Source organism: Polyodon spathula, chromosome 2 (assembly GCF_017654505.1).
Source record: "Polyodon spathula isolate WHYD16114869_AA chromosome 2, ASM1765450v1, whole genome shotgun sequence".
NCBI classification, from domain to species: Eukaryota; Metazoa; Chordata; class Actinopteri; order Acipenseriformes; family Polyodontidae; genus Polyodon; species Polyodon spathula.
Genome location: NC_054535.1, coordinates 105,441,813 through 105,465,793, shown reverse-complemented (window position 1 = coordinate 105,465,793; position 23,981 = coordinate 105,441,813). Strand labels below are relative to the sequence as shown.

The 23,981-nt window shown below is 40.2% G+C and overlaps 1 protein-coding gene across 2 annotated transcripts in view; it reads left to right on the top strand.

Moving 5' to 3' along the window:
• The window catches only part of msh3 (mutS homolog 3 (E. coli)), a 73,326-nt gene extending 50,308 nt beyond the window's left edge, over positions 1–23,018 (top strand). For both annotated transcript variants that reach the window (XM_041238148.1, XM_041238147.1), the window contains exons 21-24: positions 8,620–8,806; positions 9,835–9,964; positions 16,986–17,160; positions 22,746–23,018. In XM_041238148.1, coding sequence (XP_041094082.1) covers positions 8,620–8,806; positions 9,835–9,964; positions 16,986–17,160; positions 22,746–22,827 — 574 coding nt within the window. In that variant the 3' untranslated portion in view covers positions 22,828–23,018. The remainder of the gene's footprint in view (positions 1–8,619; positions 8,807–9,834; positions 9,965–16,985; positions 17,161–22,745) is intronic.
• The last annotated feature ends 963 nt before the right edge of the window (positions 23,019–23,981 follow it).

Below are 23,981 nucleotides of genomic sequence, written 5' to 3'. Positions count from 1 at the left end.
CATGCAATGGAATACTGTTATTACAAAAGGGACTGAGCAGCTGTGGGCTGAGTTTCTCTTATCCTTACAAAGCTGTGCCACTCAATATCTTATCTACGTTGTAAATATTAAAATATACAGTATATATCTACGTGTGATTTCATGTTGGAAAGCTGTGCGTGTGTGTGTCTAGTAGATCTGTTCAGAAACATTGTGGCATTCGAACATACAGCATAGAACAGCAGTCCTTAGTCACTACTGTCACTCCAGGCCAGTGATTTGGACATCAGTTAACTGTTTGCCAGGGGAAGAAAATGTGAATGATATAAATTGATGCAACAGACAGCGACAATTTTATATAGATTCTTTGCTTATCTTCTTAGCAAATCACAATTCACAATTGCTCCATGTTTCTGTTATTTAGTGCATGAACTTATGCAATACAGTATATCTTGTTAACTGAACTGGGTCTCATGATGGCACCTTGGCAGGTATCTGGGTGATCAGGAATACTCTTTCCTAGTGACATGAAACCACTAAACATTAAGAGACAAGTGCCAGATAAGCAAATGCAAATGCATGTTGCCACAGCAGGATCAGAGCTTGACAGACGGCTGTGTTGGGCTGGCGCAATGTGTCCTGTCTGCTCAGAGTGGCTTGTCTCTGTATCCCAGACATGACCGGGAGGCTGAGGGGGTCAGCGACGTGTCAGGTCAGTGAAGGAGCAGTTTTGAGATGGCACTGGTGCTGCTCTGTGTTTAACAGGCATTACAGTCTCCTCACAGATTAGCACTGTTGTGCATTTACTTTGAGGCAGCGCTGTGCCAGATCAGCAGGCTCGTTAGAGATCTGAGAAGATTGCTTAACGAGTGGAGTATTACAGCTGTATGTAGTTGTTGTTTGATACAGGCAGGCATAAGGACAGACAGACGGCCTTCATGTATGTGTGCTAAGAATGTGCTTGGCGTGTTTCATTAGAACTGTACAAAGAATTCTGTAGATAAAAAAAAAAAAATCAAATCTGTTGTGACATACTGTTCAGCAGACAGGTAGTCTGACAGACATACAGACACCCCCATGATAGTAGTTTTTGCATGATTTAAAGGTACACTGTCCCATAGAGGAGCAACCATTGCTGTAGCTTTCTGAAAAGAACATACTGATAGTAATAATAAAAAATTGCTACATTCTGTCTAATGATGAATTATTGCATGTGTGTTTTATTAGAGACAAGGCTAAAATAAAGCCAAACTTGAAAACCCCATCAGAGTGGTATTTGTTACTCCTGCAGCAGCAGCAGCAGCAGAGATCCTGGCTGGAACACTCATGAATGCCTGTGTTGTGAGGCCTGCACTGCCCACACACTCTGATAAGTTCAGAGATAGAGAATGGCTTCACCCACACTGCCATCTTAACAAACAATGGAGCCTGTCTGCTGAGAGAACGCTGTCTGATCAGCCGGGATTCAATTGCCTTGTCTTCCCAGGTGTCTACCCAGGAGCCCCAGACAGGACTGTCGGCGGACCTGGGGGGAGTGATCTGAATGCAGGGCTTGCAGGGTTTGGAACACAAACGAGACCTCAGTGAGGATAGTTAAAGCAGGGGGGCGATAACTAGACTGGTAGTTTTAGTGCATTTCTATCTTAATTGGAAGAGGCAGTACAGCTTGTATGGAACACCTGTATAGTGGCTGCTTTGGTTAATCTCTGTAGGTATGCGTGAAAAGCAGTTACTTTCTGATCCGTAAAAGAACTTCCCCTTCCTCATTAACGTGTCATGGTGAGCTGATCTCTGTCATGGCTTCATTGGATTGGAAGAAGAAAAGGGTATCACCTGCTGGTTCTGCTATAAGTGTTTAAATGGTCTTTCTCCGCAATATCTTTCCTATTTTATGACTACAAGGTCTGTAGCATATTACTTTAGATCAGCGGACAGCTGTGTTTGCACTGTCCCTGAATTCAGATCACATTGGTGCTCTCTCGTTTGGATATTCTGCACCCAGCTTATGGAATACTTTACCTGACGATGATAAGGCTGCAGTTAGTTTGCCAAAATATGGATGCCCTCTTGCAATGTGGGAATAGATTACAGCCTCCATGTTTTGTATTTTTTATTGACCGAGGAAAGAACACTTTTTAAATGCAACCACAGGTCTTTAAATGTATTTAGTTTTTCTCACAGTACCTAGTATTAGCGCGTCTCATGCATGTTATTATTCTGATGTTTCTATGGCATGGTAGCTTGTTTTGTTGTTCACGCAGTTTGTTGTTATTTTTTCCAGTGACGCATCATTTGTGGTCGATATTTAAATGAATAGCAGAACGAAACTAAACAAAATGATACCTTGCTTGGCTTCTGGTAGCTCTGAAAGGGTTAAGTGCTTAGCACAACCTGCCTTCCCCCTGCCACTGCCAGTGCAGCTGGATATGATATCCTCGTGTAAGGGCTTTAGTGCAAGGGCTTCATCTGCTGTAAGCGGGCACTGGAGCCAAAGTGACTGTTGGCAAAACTCAATGTCATTATTACAGCTGCTGCTCGCATTGAAGAGCATTAAAGTCTGAAGTTTCATTTCAGGTTGGATATGCACAGTTTCTTCAGTTTCTTTTCAGTCAGATTCCCACATTAGTAATCTAGAAAACGTGCTGGACTTATCAAGAAAATTAAGCTGTAGATGGAATTCAGACTCCCTTTGCATAGCAGTTTGATGCATTCCTGGTTTTACTATGAGTTTAATGGGACACACCTAAGCTTGTTATCTATACACTGCTTGTAATAAAGCTGAAACTGCTATGCAGCAGGAGTCTTGGTTCCATCTCTGTTGATGGATATTGAGGTGTACAATTCAGTATGTTGTATGGACTGAAAAAACAATGCCATTGCCACTCACCAGAAAAAGAAATAGTTCAGGGTTATAGAGTCATGCATCTGTATATGCTTTAAGATTTACCCAGTGCTCAAAAATGCACAACATCTTTTAAAGAAATTCAGCTGTGCTTCTCCGCGGTGGTTTATCAAATCAAAATGGGTCAGCATGCTACATGTAACATTGCAGTGCCGCTCTTTGATTTGACTTCAATGAGCCTCTTCATAATGCATAGTTTTCATTACATATTTGCTGGCAATGTGCAGTCTGTTTTTATGTCAAACACAATTTAAAGGGATTTGAATCCTTCCTGTGGTTGATATAATCACAGGGAGTGTTGAGGAAAATGCATAGATCTCACAGGAGGGTGGAATTAGAAATGATAAATAACTCTCGTTCGTCACAAAGGGTTTTGTTATAAGGTATCTTTGTGCTGGTTATCTTCTGCATGTGTACAGAGTTTTTGTTTAACTGATGCAACAGAAAAAAAGAGCTGTTTTCACACTAAAAGCATCTTTGAACAGTGACAGAAACAGAATATTGACTTTCAGTTAAATTCAGTGCTGCTGTGAATTTTCTTTTGATTTCCTTGTTGGTTGAGGTTTTGTTTGTTCAAACTGATTTGCAGGTTTTGTACGGTTTTTGAACATATTTTGTGTGTTTTCCACATGTTGGTGATAGACTGTCTACTTGACCTTAGTCCTGCTGCTTTTGTACCGTATCGAGATATTTAGAAATCCCAAAACCTTCAGTACAACATCAAAGAAAATAAGGTGCTGGTTAAACCACAGCTGGATTTTACATCACTTGTGCCTTAAAATGCTCTAAAACCCACCAGGAGCTGAACAAATCGGCCCCAAAGCCAACTAGAGCACCTTTATGCCTAGCGCCCCCATGAGTGTACAAACTGTAATGCACACATTCATGCTCCTCCAGTAAGGTACATCCAGTAAGGTACATGTTTGCACAGGTGGTTCATCTTTATCTGCCATAGATTATATGTTTCTAATCTGCTCTCTCACCTTTCTCTGTGTTAAGAGATTGTTGTTAAACTTTTGATTTGTTGTTAAACGTTTGATATCCTATTTATACCTTTTCAGGTGCTGCAGTTTTGTTTCCTTTTTTCCCCCACATCTACGTCATTACTGTTTGTTACCCATCTTGTATTTTTAAGGTTTTTTTTTTTTTTTTTTTTTGAGGGATTGATTATGTTTAGTGTCCTGGGTGTTCTTGTGTACACATTCTGTTTTTAGATAGACTTCTTAATTTCCATTTACAATTGCACCTCTTGGAGTTTTTGGTTTGTTAAATATATTATAAGCCAAGCAAAATCCCACATGCCTGGACAAGTGCCATCCTGGAATTGTGCCCCCTATACTCCACTTTACCCTGATGATCACGGCATTGTGCTTCTGTGTACTCCGCTTTACCTTGATGATCACGGCATTGTGCTCCTGTGTACTCCGCTTTACCCTGATGATCATGGCATTGTGCTCCTCTGTACTCTGCTTAACCCTGATGATCATGGCATTGTGCCCCCTATACTCCACTTTACCCTGATGATCACGGCATTGTGTTCCTCTGTACTCCACTTTACCCTGATGATCATGGCATTGTGCTCCTGTGTACTCCACTTTACCCTGATGATCACGGCATTGTGCTCCTCTGTACTCCGCTTTACCTTGATGATCACGGCATTGTGCTCCTGTGTACTCTGCTTTACCCTGATGATCATGGCATTGTGCACCTCTGTACTCTGCTTAACCCTGATGATCATGGTACTGTGCCCCCTATACTCCACTTTACCATGATGATCACGGCATTGTGCTCCTGTGTACTCCACTTTACCCTGATGATCATGGCATTGTGCTCCTCTGTACTCTGCTTAACCCTGATGATCATGGTACTGTGCCCCCTATACTCCACTTTACCATGATGATCACGGCATTGTGCTCCTCTGTACTCTGCTTTACCCTGATGATCACGGCATTGTGCTCCTCTGTACTCTGCTTTACCCTGATGATCACGGCATTGTGCTCCTCTGTACTCTGCTTTACCCTGATGATCACGGCATTGTGCTCCTCTGTACTCTGCTTTACCCTGATGATCACGGCATTGTGCTCCTCTGTACTCTGCTTAACCCCGATGCATCATTGAGCCATCAAGCCTTTCATAAGCTATCAATGAAATTTAGTTTTCAGTCACTGGGTATGTAGAAATCAACAGCAGATGGTGGATGCCGTTAGTAAGCGATCGTGGAGATTTTTTTCTGCTTGCGCAGATCACGGGTGAAGCCTACTCTGCTGTGCTCTGAGGAGGAGCGGATCTGAACATACCGTTAAGTGGGTTCTTGCACTGAGCTTCTCTGAGCGACTCAGTTATGTAACACACCCACTGTGTGATAGATGATGCCACCACAACACAGTGGCAGACTAAAAACTCACGCTGCAGACCACCAGAGGCAGGGTATTGCAGGCGGACCAGTACAAGGGTTCCACTCTGGTGTTCCAAAACCACCTGGGTCAACATGGGACATGGGCCATAGGCATGCATAAACTTTTTAAAACACCGGGATGTGAGGACTGAAGCAGAAATTGATACAAATTTAATCTAAATAACATAAAATTTGAAATACATCTGTTAAAATAGCTGTGAAATTTCATAGCTATGCCAAGTAGTTGCTATTTAAGTTTGAAAGTTCTGGAATATATTGAACAAAAAGCCACGCTGCTAAATCCAGGACTCTAACCTTAATCCTTGTCAGAGGAACCTCCCACATGGGCAGTCTTGAAACAAGCTCAGTGTGGGGCAGTGTGGAGAAGCCTACATGCATTTCCGCTACATGTGCACCCCCTTTTCCACCCTAGAGAGGAAGGATTGAGTCTGGATGGCCATCTTCATTTTCCAAGTGAAACCTGTTTTTGAACAGTTCTGATTAATTTTTATAGAATGTTTTGAAAATCCATTTGCTGTTGCCCTTGACAACATGTAGTGCTCTCTTGACTGTAAAGTAAGAGTTGCTAAGCTACATGACAGGCAGGTCCAATAAGTGGCAACCATCTGGTCGGTCTTTCACAGTGTAAAATAATCAATACATTATAGGTAGCTTCCTTTTCATCTGATTGCTGTGCTTCTGCAGTACTTTGTAATGCTTGACCTTGGAGACTAGACAGCGCAGTTTATTAATGCATTAGCTATTGCCCTCTGGGTTCAAGAGCAGCCTGGGTCACACATGATGAATTTGCCCATTGCAGCCTGTAACAAAGCTCCTCCATGTATAGTGGTATTGTTTCTGAATGGTAAAGTCGAGCCGCCCCTGTGAACAGATCTACAGTGGCTCAGCCCATTTACCTGTTGCCAGAAATAAGCATGTCATGAGAAGAGGTTGTAGTCCCCGAGCACTGGAATTTAGCATGTAAAGCTGAGACACGATGTGGCCTGTAGGAAGTGCTGTCTTCCACCATTCAGCAGATTCAGTCTAGTTGCTTTGTCCATTTGCTTCAATCACAGATCTCGGTTTGCTTCAATCACAGATGTTCATTTGCTTCAGTTACATTCTTGGCAGGATGTTGTAAGCAGCTGAGCAGAGCATCATCACTGCAAGTGTCTCAAGTCATTCTTGATTCCTGCCGATGAGCTCTAGAAGCTGCAGTATCATTGCTCTCATTGGCATTGCAAAGGTGTGCTCTGCTTATTCCAAGATTGTCATGTGCTGGACATGACTAACCTATATGTGTTTAAGCACTGATGGTAGCTAATGCAATAACAGCTCCTTCTTTATAATGCTGTATTTGGTAGCCATAGGTAAGAGACCATGCAGTCTGTGTTCCACCTTATAACGGGAATGTGCCAGTGTAATTACAAGCATAAGCCATGGCTATGCTGCCTTACAACCTGTTCTGCATTATAAAGAGCCGCCTTATAACAAGGGAGCACTGTATCAGAAGAGAATGCACAGCCCTCACTATGGGCCACTATGTGGAAAACATCAGTAGTAACCAGATTTCAGTGCTGTGTGAGACCAAATACTTTTCCCTCGCCGTTGCTGTTTAGGCCCCAGTAACATTATAACAGCTCTCTGTATGTGTATTTGTATGCAGCACCTCTGCTTCCTCTTGGTGCTCATACTGTAGCTGTGCACTGGCTGATAGGATACACACTTTTATATTTGCATTGCTGGCTTCAGTAAAGCAGATAACGGTCACTTCTCTATGTGTGAGAGAGATTAGTTTTATGTCACTGAGCCTGTCACACGCTACTGTAGCCTTATTTATGTTTCCCTCTGGCACAGTTGATTTGAGGTATTCTCCAGATATTTCCAGGGCTGGATGAGATATAGGGCTAGGTTAGGATTTTGGGCCGGCACAAATTGGTTGAATTATCAAATTAAATTATACAGATTTATTATCGGTCTAATTTATAAAAAATAAAATAAAAATGGATAAATAATAATGTGTTGAGCATGATAGTCAGTAGCGGTATGTGGGCTATTAAATATCACCATGTTCTTTCTGTAGATGCCCGCAGAACTCTGGTTCACTAGTGGAAGAGCATTTGCAGCCTCTTCTAGCTCATTATACAGCTGAACTCCTTGTCCTCTCGCTGCTACAATATAATAGGTTCTCTAATAAAACTGGAAATCTAGGCAGATAAACAGATAAATAATGATCATAAGGGAGCTACAGCTAAGATGAATGGTGCTGGATTGGGACTTGGCAGTGCTGACAGCTCGAGTGCTCATTGGGTTTGCTTGAAGCATATACAGTTGGGCCGCTTAATCTAGGTTTTTTGGGGGTTTTTTTATAGGAAAAATATTTTTTCCTGATTTTCCAGTTCTACAGCAGGCTGGATTAAAATATCCACAAGTCCTGTGTATTGAACGCGACACAGATTTAAGATTTGAGTTGATGGTTGAATTGTGGGAGAGCATGCGGCTGTTTAGGAAATCCAACACCGATCTCACTTTCCCCCTTGCACACTTAGACAGGAGCATAAGCAGTCTGTAATAAGTGAATGTTCATGAATGAAGCCAGTTCGATCCTCAGTTCAACAGAGCTAAATTAAATGGAGGATATTAGAATATCTGTCCAAACATGTGGTGCAAGCTTTGCTTTGAAAGCTGCTTGTGTTTCACTTTGTATTGATAACTCTCAACCGATTTCTAGCTGTGTTTCTAGCTGCACCGTGAAACCAGTGTGGAAAACGGCAATGAAACTCAGGCTGCCTGCATGCTGCCTGTTCCATTTGCAGTCTGCAATCAAATTAGCAGCCAGACCTTACATAAAGACCACCTTCATATATCACTAGTTACTATTTATTAGTGAATTGATCTGCAAGTAATATTTCTCTAATAGTCGTATTAATTGACAGCCCTCTTGTGTCCTTCACATTGGACGCTTTGTAGATAGCGTCCTCCTTCAGAGTTAGAGAGCTGACAGAGCCCCAACTCAAACCCATTTGACCTTGCTTTGCTATTGATGGCAACAAACAGGGCTGATTTGAAATGACTTTCCTCCATCACAGTGGCAGATAGAAAGTGGCCTTGGCTATGTGTTTACATTCATTGATTTGAGAACTAGAGCAAAGACAGCATGTTATTTCAAGTGCTTTGTAGTAACACCTAATGTGTCCAGCAGTTGTTTTGGCGTCTGAATTGATTCGGTTGAAATTTCGAATTTAAATATGCCAACAACACAGCAAATATCAGACAAGTTTTAAAAGAATATCCATAGTACGGATTTTATATATTTGTGTATGTAATTTGCTTTGTTTCCCAGAATGGGAGCCTCTGACAATATTTACAAGGGCAGGAGCACATTCATGGAGGAGCTGACAGAGGCGTCGGAGATCATTCAGAAAGCTACATCTCGGTCGCTCGTCATTCTAGACGAGCTGGGCCGCGGGACGAGCACTCACGACGGCATTGCCATAGCCTACGCCACGCTGGAGTATTTCATCAGAGACGTGAGTACCCGTGCCACATCTACAGTGTGGATTGCTTCCCGAATTGTCTTCCTGCTCAGAAGACGCATAGGAGTGTGGGTATTGTAATAGTACTTTGTTGCTTTTCCATGACAACGCACCAAAAGGATCCAGACCAAAAACATCAGTGGAAAAACTGTTTAGACGCTAAAAGGAAATGTCTAGTCTGTGCTTTCATTGCTGATAAAGGTCTAACAGAAAGCACATTGAAATATGAATGCTATTTTGGCATTCATAATGCATTTTTTTTTTTTAACGTCTTTGTCATTTCTGGATTAATTCTTTTGAATCAAAGATTTTATTTGTTGTACAGTAATACCATTTTCAATTTGATTATCGGTTGAAAATGATCTCAGTTTATCATAAATCATGTTTTAACCTCTATTAATTGTGATTTTGTCCCTAGTTAGTAGTTCTTTCTCTCAGCTTGCTTTTCATAGTCGATAACACTGACCCATTTGGTTACACTTGTTGTGGTCCAGAAAGTGAGCCAGTTGGAGCCGTGACGTACAGCCAGGATGCCTCTCTCTGTGCTCCCGTATTCTGATACTCTTAATAACGTGTCCTCAATAACCCCCAGGTTATGATACTCAGGAATGTATTTTGCAAGTTGCATCACATGGACCTCCTGAATGCATGTTAAAATGTAAGAGTGACCCACAGACAGCCTCCACATACCCTGAGATTATGACATGCGGTCGTCTGCAAATTTATTTCAGACTGAATCAGAGTTGAGGTAATGGCAGCTAAAATGGCCTCAAACCCCCCCCCCCCCCCCCCAATCGGGTTTTAGTTGTTCATTCAGAGGTTTGCGGACAAAAGAAGCAAACTTTCACCACCTTCAGTTACTAAAGGCATTTAGTGCAAAGTTTGTAAAAAGCAATCTTGATTAAAACTGATTTGGAAAAGCCCCTAACACGACTGAAAACTGAGGAAAAGGCTAATCTTAAAATCTCAAAATTGTAATGCTTAAAGTATACCGTCTTGTATTTTTTGTTCCTGTTTTTAAGGTGAAATCCTTGACCCTGTTTGTGACCCACTACCCTCTGCTGTGTGAGCTGGAGAGACTGTGTCCAGAGCATGTGGGGAACTACCACATGGCCTTCCTACTGAACCAACATGAGAGCGACCACAACAAAGGTGGGTCACGTACTGAACAAAATGCTGTACAGGCTTGCGCACTGAAATAGCCTCTCTTATACCAGAAGAACACAAACACACATTGTGAATCAAAAGGGTTGTCAGTGACAAAGGCTGCGGTGGTGCATATATACATTGATCCATGGTTTCGCTTGATCGTTTTCCAAAAGTAGCCTCCTTGACCGGAAGCATCTTAAGCATCCCAGCAACGTCAGTCTCCAGCGAGCAGGTTTTCAGCAAGGCTGGGCAGATTGTAGATGAGCTCCGTTCCTCTTTATACACAAACAATACAGATGCTGTCCTGCTTCTTAACAAAAACAGAATATAAGGAATGGACACTAAGATACAGGACTGTTTTTGTAAATAAGTTCAGTTGTTGCTGAAAGATGAACCGTTACTTGGGTTTACTTGTTTAATTGAATGTTTTTGTTTTTGTGCTTTTACTAACACTTGGCACCAATGAAGACGAAAATAAGTCCTATATATTATCAAAAAAGTGTATTATCAGTAGCTCTAAATATGACTGCTTTTTTCCATGGCATTGATGCATTGTTTTCCAATGGTAAAAAAAGGAGCCATCGCCCCAGCTTTATTAATGACTCAAAGGCTGACAAGATATAGTAGCAAATAAATGGAAAGCGTCAATGTTTTGCCAGATAAAACCAAGACTAAAGCAAATGTTGTTTTTGACCTGGACTTCTTGAATCCGTTACAGTCCTGTTTTAATACATTGCATGCACAAGCTCCACTGGCAACTAGCAACTAGCAACCCAGCTCCACATTGTAATTGTATTGTAGTACTAAGCACTGGATACATCATACAAAATACAGTTTATTCACTGAACAAAATGTTTCTGAGTTTCAGCCTTTCATTTTCTTTGCTGACTCTCCAGAAAGTGAATAAAGGCATCTACTAAATAAAATAATAATAATAAGAAGAATAATAATAATAATAATAAATAATAATAAATAATAATAATAATAATAATAAACTAAATCAAATAAACTAGTAATATTAATAGAACACACTGTAGGTTTGGTTTTGGGCCAAAATACCCATTAAGGCTGCTTCAGTGGGGACAAATGATTAAGATAACAAATGTTTCCAGCCCTCGGCTCTGGCTCGAGAGTGCATGTCAGCGAGCTGCCAGCCTCTGTCTGTTTGTTTATTTTGAATCAGATTTGCAGCTGGAAAGCAGTCATGGGGCAAAAGATTACAATGTGCCTGAATGGTGGGCTAGGGTTCTTTCTTTAATCAGTGCTACATTTTTCTCAAGTAAACATTATATTGATTACCCACCTGTCTTGCAATGATAATTGATTCCTAAATGCATGCACCTTTCATGACAAATTGGCAATTATTGATATCATTCCTTTCATTTAAACAAACAAAATTAAACTTGTAGTACACTAGAAGGTACATCAATAACATACAGAATACCACACATACATCATTTAATAGAGAGTTACACAGATGAGACTTTCCTGCACTCATTGGAGATATTCATTTTTATATATTGGTACAAACATATTCCATTATTTTAACGAGGCAGAGAATATTCAACAGGCGTATGCATTTGGAGGAAGGCAGCATTCAGGACATACTGTATTTACTGTATAATTGTAAATCTCGAAAAACTACTCGCTTCTAAATCTTTTGTAGTCATTTTTGTATTACTTTAGTATAAATACATGTTAATTTGGATTCATATATTGTTTTTTTCTGACTTTATGTGAACGAAAAGACACATTCGCCGTTTTCTCATTGGAAATAGTGATATTTTGAAATATCACTGTCCTGGTCACAAAAGCAAAGTTTGTGGGGAATAATAGCCATTTTCTATACTTTTGAGGCATAAGCAATTAGGAAATATCACTTACTACCCAGGAACAAAAAAAAATAAATTATTACACGGTGAAATCAAGTGATGCAAGCTAGTTCACTTAGTGTTTTTCCTTCTTTATGCAAGTCAAGGTTGTTATAAAAGTAGAAAACACTAGTGGAGACTTTGAGTAAATTGTTGATGCTCATAATGCTTCAGAGTAGAGTATTTATGCATATTATGCCACGTCTGCTGCGTTTGCAGATTCTCACGTACTCTTTTTATTCGGTCTTATTTATTTTCTGTTCACTCTGCACACTCTTAACTCAGGGGAGACGTTAGGAGGACAGAGATGTTATAAACTCCTAGTGGTTTTATGTTCGAGCACTGGACGAGCTGTAAGTAAGTCCATATAACCTTTATTTAATCGAAAAGAAAGACACTCAAGACTCAGTCATTTTAAGTTTTACGAATCGGAGCAATGCTCCTTCGGTTTATTAAAATGCTTTTAATATTTGGAAAAAGGTAGGTTGATCAGACCTCCAAATTCCAACACATGCAGTCTACATTTCAGTTTCATTCAATATAACACTCTCTTAAAACCAGAACAGTTTCAAAACATTATAGCAATGCAACCAATACATGTAAGATATAATAATGTTAGTAATATGCTTACCTCCTATTATAAGGAAAAGTAGCGTGAACAAAGGAATCAGTCTGGTGGAGATCTGCAAGTGATGGACCACTTCACCCTGTCAAGCAAAGGTCTTGAATGTGGTACCCCTTTGCGAAAAGTGTGAGTTTTTATAGGATTCGTCTCCATAGGAATACATGGAGAATCTTTATCAAGTCTAACTCTTATCTCTTTGGCACACAAAAGCCTAAAAATTTAGAGCCTTGTGCCAACAATTAATAAAAATATAACACCTGGTCTACACATCCGATCATGATCTCACCCGCTCATTTCTCGACCCCTCCTCTATCTAAAAAGCTAGGTGAAACAAAGAAAATAATATTATTTTGAATATATGAGTGTTGTTTAAAGTATATACAACACTATTAGTTATGATTATATTGATTATATGTATTAATGTCTAATATTCCCTCATACCATTCTATTCTTCAAATTAGTTTTCCTTCTCTCTTTACAGGCGTGTGCTTAACAGATATTATAGGGAACTTCCATCTTATGTTTTTCCCAATATAGAGTTTCTCTTCATGGATGATCTATTTGTTTTTTATTTAAGTGTAAGATTGTAATGTCTCTGTCATATGAGTTTCCTAACAGCACAAATTCAGCTGAACTGTGGACGACCTCCTATTTTTTTCAGCTGCACAAAAACCAGCTAAAACCAGTTTTCTAGTTGTGCGCTTAGCTTTCCAATTTCCAGCGATAATCAAGGTTTTTTCCAATTTTTCTATGGCAAGAAGACACTCTAACCTTGACGCTGTTTGATAAGAGAACTCCACTCTTCATGCCAACTATCCCTTTACTTTCTGGCACGACTTTAAGACAGGCTCACAGCAAGTTATAAAGTTTTTACTTTCTTAAAACCCATCTTCTATTCTTTTTCTTAATTATTTTTTAAGCTTCTTATTTTATATTTCAAACAACATCTGTTTATGTTGCATCATCTTTTAACTCAGAGTCAAACTAGACAGTTTACTCCCCATAGAACACGATTACTAACTATTTTAAATGCGAACCTATCTTGATGAGAAACAATTTAATGTATATAACAGGCAGTGTTAAGCATATGGTCTTACATGCACAAATAGTTTATAGTAAAAAGCAAGCATATTAAACCTTATTTCAACATTTAACAACATTTTCTTAAGCTAAAAAGGGAGCTGCAGAAACTTAGCTTTCAATTCTGGGAATCAAGCCCATCTTGATAAGAAACTGCCTAAAAACTGGCCACTTGTATCAAACTATACCAGCTTCTGCTGCATGATTTTATATAAAGAAAATACATAAGTTTCACAATTACTGACTAAAACAGCATTACGCGTTACTTTTGATTACACACTTACACAATTTTCCAAACTAAAGATTATACAAACAATACAAAGGATTATAACACATATTATTGCATTAATACATTTCATTTTAAATTCTCCAATCTGGGGTTTCAGCTCGCTCCCAGCAGGACTCCACTTCGGTCTCAGGTTCCACTCGGGTAGGCTCAGTGAACACGACAATAGGCTCTCGAATCCATCGTCTTGCATCACAGGTGTGAGTCGCCATGGCCTTGACTTTGTACCTACAAGACACTTGTACACGCTTAGTAGGGACACCTTCCTCACATTCTAATTTTCCCAGATGCGCCCATTTTACTAAGTGACCCTTTCACAACTCATGCATTCAATCCTCTTAATATCTTTTTGGGTTTACATTTAAATGAGAGAAAGAAACACCTACAGAATCATTGCATTCAAACAAGATTCTACAGTGTTTAGCCAAATGACTGCATGCCGGACAAAGTCTGAGCCCAGTCACTGATGACTTGCTTTGGCACATATTACATACACAATTAATAAGAGGATTATGTTTTAATTTATGTGTCAGGGTTACTTCTGCACCATGTACAATAGTTCTGGATCTGTACACATTGTTACTGTACACTTCTTTCTGCTCACACAAGGTCACTTTAGAAGGGATGCCATTCATCCAGAATACAGTAGGGGGCCAAAACTTACTGTTTTTCATATCAGCAGGCACCTAACTTGTAGTTTGTTTATCATCATTAGTGGGCAAACTCAATACAGCTGAATCTGAATCAGTTGATGAACCGTGAGCCTTAGCTACTGAGATTCTCCATACAAAAGGATTCAATGTTTTACTGACCAGCCTAGCTGATTCAGCGTTATTTGCGACAATTAACAGTAATGTTAATGAACTAAAATTACAACCTGTAGAAACCCATCTTATGTTCAGGCCAAAATGCATTGTGTGACATTGGTACAGCCCTGTAGCATCTCACCATCAGGAAGGGGTGCCAAATGGCATACCATAGCTCCAGCAGGAAGTGGCAAGGACAGCTTTGTAGGGATCTAATTTCCTTGATCGCTTCTGTGAATTCTGCCCATGAAATACAGGGAATTAGTCCCAGGATTAATCTGGGACTTGTCTGTTGTGTGGAAACAGTTTTTTATGCGCTCTCTCACTGGCCACGGTTTGGAACATCTTGTCCATTACTGCGATCCTTATAATTTTAAATGTGCGCTTCTTAGTATTGTTTAAAATAAACCACAAATAAATAAATAAAATGTTTGAGTTGGAAATAAACCAAAATGTTATTATGTTTAATCAAAGTATACATTGACTAAGGACCTCTTCAGTAGACAAGTCAAGGAATGTTATACGCTGTCTGTATATTCTGCCCACATGATATTTCCTCTCTTTCTGTTGCTCTGCAATCATTTTCAAATATAGCTGTATGAAAGCAATGTTCACTCTTTAACTATAAAAAAAGAGATTGTCCTGAAGTACTTCCTGCGAAATAATTAAGAGTGTCCAGTCTTAAGTGATTTCCATGCAACATTGTGATTTGAGAGCAAATTAACTTTTGAATTTTGCTTGTGGTGGTGAACTTGCGGGATTATTCATGACATCTCCCCAAGATTGAGGGAAAAGCACTTGTGACAGAACTGGCAAGCCCATTTTTTCCAACGCAGCATTTATTTTGAATCTCACTCAGAAGCTCTACTTTTTTTGCAAAAAGGACTTGCAGGGAAAAGAAATCCCTACAGCTCCCCTTGCGACACACGCAGGGTGTTTTGAATATTTGCCCGTTGTTCTTCGCTACAGTTGATGCCGTTGTTTTTATTGTCCCTGCCACGTCTGGTAATTTGCATTTCCTGCTGACTGCAGGGGGTATGTTGTGAATATAAGCTGTTCTGTAGATTGGTTTGGTGGTGTTGTCTCATCATAATGAGAAGCATGTAATGCAATATAACTGTTTAGAAAGAAGAAACAACACAATGAGCTCTGTGTTTTAGAGGAACTGACAGCCTGTTGGAAGGATTCTTGAATAGCAAAAACAAAAACTCGCCAACGCCCCAAACCCTTTCCAGAATCCATTCTCAAAGAGCACGCAGTTCTCATCATCGACCTCCCCTCCCCCTGCATGGGAATACATTCATGTTTGTACAAGGATAATGATAGTTAATGCAGCGTTCTCACTGAGTGTAAAACAGGCTGGCATGCTGTAGCTCAGAAGATTGTTACATATCGTTTCTTCTGTTGAGCACAGACTCTTACTTGAATACAGACGTGTGTCGTAGTGCAGGTGGGAACAATGCCATTTCTAATTGACAGTGTATTGCCAGGTGCTTCTGTATCCACAGTTCATTATTCATTACACTGTATTGTTTTATCAGAATACTTTGAATTTCAAACTGCATTCTGTATTATTTGGAAAATAAGAGTGAGGAGGCACATCCATGTTGCCCTGGCTTCAGTGCACCACGCTTCACCTGTGTGGACTGAAACAAGAAAATAATTAATATTATTCTTCATTTGAATCATTGATGTGTTAAATTATTGGAGTCGTACACCGTCCGCCCTAATTTTTAATTAATCTTTTCTGACCGAATTTGCCAATTTCCTGTCATTGCTTTCTGCTAAACACAGTAGGGTCCTTTTATCAGTCTCAAGTGTATTTGTTCTCCCTCCCCACCAGCCAGCTAACCACTTGTCTCGCAATCTGCTTTTGAAATAATGATCCCTATTTCAAATAATGAGCTAAGCAGAAGCATAGCGATTTGTATCTGGCATTTCAAAAGAACCGTACTGTAAAACAGGATTTGTGACCAATTCTGTGTTGTTGTTGTTTTTTTTTGTGATTAATTAAAAATCTGCAAAGTATACATGCCACAAAATTAGCATAATATCTACATTAAGTTTATATTAAGTAGATGTATACTTTATATAAGCAAACACTTGTGGCTTATATATGTTAAATATGGGATATCAGCAAAAGTATGCTGCTGCAGACACTTCCTGTTCTGCAGCAAACACATGGGACCACTTGAGATCTATTTTATTGTGATGTCATACTATTACAGCCCTTGCTGCCCTCAGCACTAGATCTTCCATGAGATGTCAGTAATATTCCAGATGTTAATCTGCTGTGAGGCTGGTCTTGCTGTCGATGATGAGATTGAGCGACTCCTCTGCCCTTGTAATCCTGCAGGTCCCGGGGCTGAACTGCAGCCTGAGTTCATCACTTTCCTCTACCAGCTGACACAGGGAGCGGCTGGCAGGAGCTACGGCCTCAACGTGGCTAAACTGGCTGAGATCCCCGAAGAAATCCTCAGGAAAGCTGCTCGCAAATCAAAAGAGCTGGAGGGTTTAGTAAACGCAAAGAGGTACAGTAAGAAAGTTTGAAGGTGTGCTGCTGGTTTTACCGGGTTACTGATACACACATGAATAACCTGCTCGCAGGAACTGCATTCCCAGGCTCCTACTGTCCCCAAGGCAGTATAATGTGTGTTCATCTTGAATTGTTGCATTGCCTTGAAGTGCTGTGTTCTTAATTCATACCCATTGTCAGCAGAGCTGTGTTTAATTTGATTGATTTTCATTTTACTGACCTGAAATTGAGTCCTTTATTACGGTTTTATATTGCTCCCTTTACTGTCGCTTCATTTTAACTTCTGGATTTTTTCTTGAGGGTGTCTTCAGGTGGGGAGGGATTGTATTTTGCCACTGCTGAGTACTTCCCTTATAAAAGTTTATCATAGTAAAAGCAGAGCAAAGTGTAAAGCACACTGAAAACATAGGTAAGCATTGTAAAAGCCAGCAAGGTAAGGTGAAGCGTATTAAAAAAAAAAAAATAGCAAAGCAGGCTAAACTCTGGTAAATGCAGAGTATAACCACAGGAAAAGCATGGTTAAACTGCAAAAATACTTCACTAAACTTTTATAAGGGTCAGCAGCTGTGTCTACCAACAGAGATTGATTCAGAGCTGGAGGATGACCAAGGACCTTGATGAACTACTCCTGCATCTATATTGCATGCTGCTCCTAGAAATGATATTGAACTCAGTACCTGCTGCATGGACCACTTGTACTGTGTGTGTCAGCCGTGTGTCTGCACCCAGGCATGAGCTACACCAAATTGAATATTTAACCTGTCCTTTTGTTTTCAGTTTTTATTTATATAGCAACAACAGTCCAGCACAGGAAACAAGATTCCAATGCAGGGTTTTACAATGGAAAACAACATGACATGCCAAAAAAAGTGCAGGCTACATTCTGAGTTTCCAGTTCATGTGCTCACTTATTTACTGATGTGATTTAGTGAGAATTGTGATACACATGACAACTATCTACATGAATACACTGTCTCCTTCTGTTATGAAAAACAGATTATCACAATAATCACCTCTTGCATTGTTCAGTAAAAGTCCAAGTCTGGAGTGAGTATACCTATCATTCATTTTATTAATGTATTCTTTTAATGAAATCTGCTGCTCAGATAAGTTCACCAGACATTTGATTATATTAGGTGAACATTTCTGAAAGAATGCAGTTCTTGCAACCTCTAGGGTGTACCAAGTCAATTTTTATTCAAGATAATTAATAGCATAACAGACACCAATGTTTCCAGAGAGAATTTTAGAGGAAGCAATTATCCTCCTGGCTCTTGTGTGTGATTTGTCAGAAGAGCACGAGATCAAATCATTTTCAATCCCTTGAAAAGAAACATATCTCCACATATACAGAATATCAGGAAATGCTTTCTGGAAGCCAGCATGACGATACCATTTCTGAGACCGGGACTATTTGTTTATTAAATGCTTGTATAGTTGTATAAGCAGATCTCTGTAGATTATACATGTTTTATTCATATTGGTTGATCAAGTATTGTATGAACAATTCTCCAATGCATAACCGCCTATCTGCTCCCCACACACTCTAGTTTTTCTCCCCAAATCATTTAAAGCCAGGGTTGGGGGGTGACGCATTACAGTGCCTATAGAAAGTCTACACCCCCTTGAACTTTTTTCACATTGTTGTGTCAGTGCCTCAGAGTTTCATGCATTTAAATGGAGGTTTTTTCCACTTATCTACACACCATACTCCGCACTGTTAAGGGGAAAAAAGTTTTTATTGAGAAAAAAAATTATATATTAAAAATACAAAACTGAAAGATCATAATTGGATAAGTCTCCACTCCCCTGAGTTAATACTTGGTGGAAGCACCTTTGGCAGAAATTACAGCTGTGAGTCTGTTGGGATAGGTCTGTACCAACTTTGCACACCTAGATTTGGCAATATTTGACCATTCTTTACAAAACTGGTCAAGCTCTGTCAAGTTCCTTGGGGAGCATTTATGTACAGCAATCTTCAAGTCATGCAACAAATTTTCGATTGGATTTTTTCGAGGCTCTGACTGGGCCACTCAAGGACATTTACGTTTTTATTCCTTAGTCACTCCAGTGTAGCTTTGGCTGTGTGCTTTGGGTAATTGTCATGCTGAAAGGTGAACTTCCATCTCAGTTTCAGCTTTCTTGCAGAGGGCAGCAGGTTTTCCTCAAGGACTTTTCTGTACTTTGCTCCATTCATTTTCCCTTCTATCCTGACAAGTGCCCCAGTCCCTGCCGATGAGAAACATCCCCATAACGTGATGCTGTCACCACCATGCTTCAAAGTAGGGATGGTGTTCTTTGGGTGATGCATTGTGTTAGGTTTGCGCCAAACATAGCTCTTTGCATTTATGCCAAAAAGTTCCATTTTAGTTTCGTCCGACCACAAAACTTTTTGACACATGGCACATGTTTTTTGCATACTTCAAATGGGATTGAAGGTGGGCTTTGAGTAATGGCTTCCTTCTTGCCACCCTACCATACAGGCAAGATTTGTGGAGTGCTTGGGATATTGTTGTCACATGCACACTTTGACCAGTCTTGGCCATAAAAGCATGTAGCTCTTGCAAAGTCTCCATTAACATCTTGGTAGTCTCACTGATCAGTCTCCTTCTTGCTCGGTCATCCAGTTTGGAGGGACTGCCTGACCTAGGCAGGGTCTTGGTGGTGCCATACATGTTCAACCTCTTAATAATCGTCTTGACCGTGCTTTAAGGGTTATTCAAGGCCTTTTTTTTTTATACCCATCCCCTGATCTGTGCCTTTCAACAACTTTGTCCCGGAGTTCTTTTGAAAGCGCCTTGGTGCTCATGGTTGAGTCTTTGCTTTGAAATGCACTACCCAGCAGAGGGAACCTACAGGAACTGCTGAATTTATCCTGAAATCATGTGAATCACTACAGTTTAACACAGGTGGAGGCCACTTAACTTGGTGTGTGATTTTGAAGGGGATTGGTTACACCTGAGCTAATTTAGGATTGCTATTACAAGGGGGGTGGAGACTTATCCAACCAAGCTATTTCAGTTTTTATTTTTAATTAATGTTATACAAATTTCTAGAATATTTTTTTCACTTGGAAGTTGTGGGGTAGGATGTGTCGATAAATGAAGAAAGAAACTATTTTAATGCATTTTAATTTCAGGCTATAAGGCAACAAAAGGTCAAAATTTTGGAAGGGGTGTAGACTTTCTATAGGCACTGTATGTAACTAACAGGTACTTTTTCAGGCAGGTAACTAAAAGTGATAACACTTTGCATTGTATGTGAAAAAACGTGTTATGTTTTTTTAAATAAATAAAAAGTACTATGGCTAATGCATAACATGGAAACCAGAAAGCACCCCGCAGTACAAACCTCACATGAGCGCACTTTAATACCAGAAAGCACCCCCGCAGTACAAACCTCACATGAGCGCACTTTAATACCAGAAAGCACCCCCGCAGTACAAACCTCACATGAGCGCACTTTAATACCAGAAAGCACCCCCGCAGTACAAACCTCACACGAGCGCACTTTAATACCAGAAAGCACCCCGCGCAGTCACATGAGCGCATAATACCAGAAAGCGAGCGCACTTTAATACCAGAAAGCACCCCGCAGTACAAACCTCACATGAGCGCACTTTAATACCAGAAAGCACCCCCGCAGTACAAACCTCACATGAGCGCACTTTAATACCAGAAAGCACCCCCGCAGTACAAACCTCACATGAGCGCACTTTAATACCAGAAAGCACCCCCGCAGTACAAACCTCACACGAGCGCACTTTAATACCAGAAAGCACCCCCGCAGTACAAACCTCACATGAGCGCACTTTAATACCAGAAAGCACCCCCGCAGTACAAACCTCACACGAGCGCACTTTAATACCAGAAAGCACCCCCGCAGTACAAACCTCACACGAGCGCACTTTAATACCAGAAAGCACCCCCGCAGTACAAACCTCACACGAGCGCACTTTAATACCAGAAAGCACCCCCGCAGTACAAACCTCACACGAGCGCACTTTAATACCAGAAAGCACCCCCGCAGTACAAACCTCACACGAGCGCACTTTAATACCAGAAAGCACCCCCGCAGTACAAACCTCACACGAGCGCACTTTAATACCAGAAAGCACCCCCGCAGTACAAACCTCACACGAGCGCACTTTAATACCAGAAAGCACCCCCGCAGTACAAACCTCACACGAGCGCACTTTAATACCAGAAAGCACCCCCGCAGTACAAACCTCACACGAGCGCACTTTAATACCAGAAAGCACCCCCGCAGTACAAACCTCACACGAGCGCACTTTAATACCAGAAAGCACCCCCGCAGTACAAACCTCACACGAGCGCACTTTAATACCAGAAAGCACCCCCGCAGTACAAACCTCACACGAGCGCACTTTAATACCAGAAAGCACCCCCGCAGTACAAACCTCACATGAGCGCAGTTTAATACCAGAAAGCACCCCCGCAGTACAAACCTCACACGAGCGCAGTTTAATACCAGAAAGCACCCCCGCAGTACAAACCTCACACGAGCGCACTTTAATACCAGAAAGCACCCCCGCAGTACAGTACGTACAAACCTCAACCTCACACGAGCGCACTTTAATACCAGAAAGCACCCCCGCAGTACAAACCTCACACGAGCGCACTTTAATACCAGAAAGCACCCCCGCAGTACAAACCTCACACGAGCGCACTTTAATACCAGAAAGCACCCCCGCAGTACAAACCTCACATGAGCGCACTTTAATACCAGAAAGCACCCCCGCAGTACAAACCTCACATGAGCGCACTTTAATACCAGAAAGCACCCCCGCAGTACAAACCTCACATGAGCGCACTTTAATACCAGAAAGCACATCTGCAGTACAAAATAAACTGTAGCTGAGAAGCTGCTATTTGTAACTGTGTAACTTGAACAACATTGTAACTAGTTACAGTAACTTTATTACTTTGAATTATTTTTGTTAACTAGTTTAACAATTTGATTTAAGTAACTTGTAATTGTAACAGAAGCAACCTCCCCCAACACTGATAATTTTTAGCAAGATTTTTAATTTTGGAATTTAGTTCTTAAGACGTCATCTCCAAGTTGGCAAATTCATTGCCTTTTAGATTTTATATTTCCTGTTAAAATTCATGCTCATGATGACTTTGTGTACAAAGATGTACAATATGTATTTTAAAAGCTGTCTAGTTCACTATCTGCCATTTGTTTTGTTTTTTTGAGGGAGCACCTTCATTTTCCTATCTGCTATTTTGTGTGAATAAGTATTTTTTTTACACTTTCTTTTCTTTGTTTCGAGGGTTGACAGAGGCTCTCGTTCCATGGAAATGCAAGTGCCCCACTAAATCGAGTGGGGTGGTAGAATTACTGTGGCTGAAATCCTGACAAGTGAAAATAAACATGAAAATAATCATGACTGTTTAAAAAGTAAATGATCTATATACCGTGTACAGGAGGCAGCTGTAGCAGGAATGCTGCGTGTTCATTTGGGAGCTTACACCTTCACTATGTTGTTAGATATTCATACTTCAGTTAAATCAAACAAACAAACCTGACTGTCTTTTTTTAATCTCTTTTCAGGAGATACATGACATCATTCTGTGAAGCCTGGAATATATGTGACAGCAATGCATTAAAGAACTGGATACATTTTAATACATAGATCATTCCCTTCCAAGGATTTGGTGGAATTGTCTTTGTCTAAAAATCTGACTGGCAAAGGTTTGAATCTACAGTGTGAGCTGGCTTATGCAGCAACATGCTAAAATAATCCCCTCAAATGCATATGAATTGCCATTGAATGACGGTGATAATTGTGAATATAGCACATTAAACAATACATGCTGAAACTGACCTAGAGTCGAATAACTTGTTTTGTATTTAATGCTACCGGGTGTGGATTTCATTTTTGAATGTACGTTGCATTGATTCAAATACAACGATATGACTGAGCAAATCGCAGAGTTCCCATCAATACCCTGCATGCTGATTCAGGTGTGTAAACATTTTCAATGTATTGTACTTGCTTACAGAAACACAATGCATCCTGAACTGTGTTGCCATTCCTCATGAATGAGGTCTTTGGGTTATTCAACCATCTTCTTGAGTGGAATGACTACAGTACTCCATGGAGTTTCCTCTATTCCTTGCAAATCTGTTGGTTCATACTCTACATTCACACATATTGTACTGGCGCTTATAGTAGTGATGTAATATATCCGTTATAAGTTATGTGAATTTGGAGGAATTCTTTTAATCTGTTATTAAAAAAAAAAAAAAAAACAAAACATTTCTGTGTAAAGGTAGCCCATTCAAGTTGCATGTTAATAGCATCTTTTGCAATTGCCCAGACAGAGTCCAAACTAAATAATTATGTTTCAGGAAAACAATTATATCTTTGGTAACATCTATATTAATAAAATCACTATATTTGGAAAACGTTTCTCATTCGTTTGTTCACTTATTTAGACATGTTATGTAGCTGTTGTTTTAAATCACTAAGCAAGCACTGCTATTTAATGGACATGTTTACTCCACAATCTATAATGCATTAAGTCCTCTCTTATGAATCTCAAAACTATCCAAAAACCAGCTCCTCTCCTTTAAAACAAACAAACAAAAAAATAGCTTGCTTGTTTTTTTTTTTTTTTTTTTTTCTGTTGTCAACAGAATTATTTTCTTTTGGTTGTACTACTTCCACGCGGCTTTCGCTGGGGAGTCCGAGAGGAGCATAGGCTCTGGCGCCCCCGTGGGTTAGGGAGGCCAACCGGCAGGTGGCAAATAAAAATTAGAATCAATAAATCTGCTTATTGACAA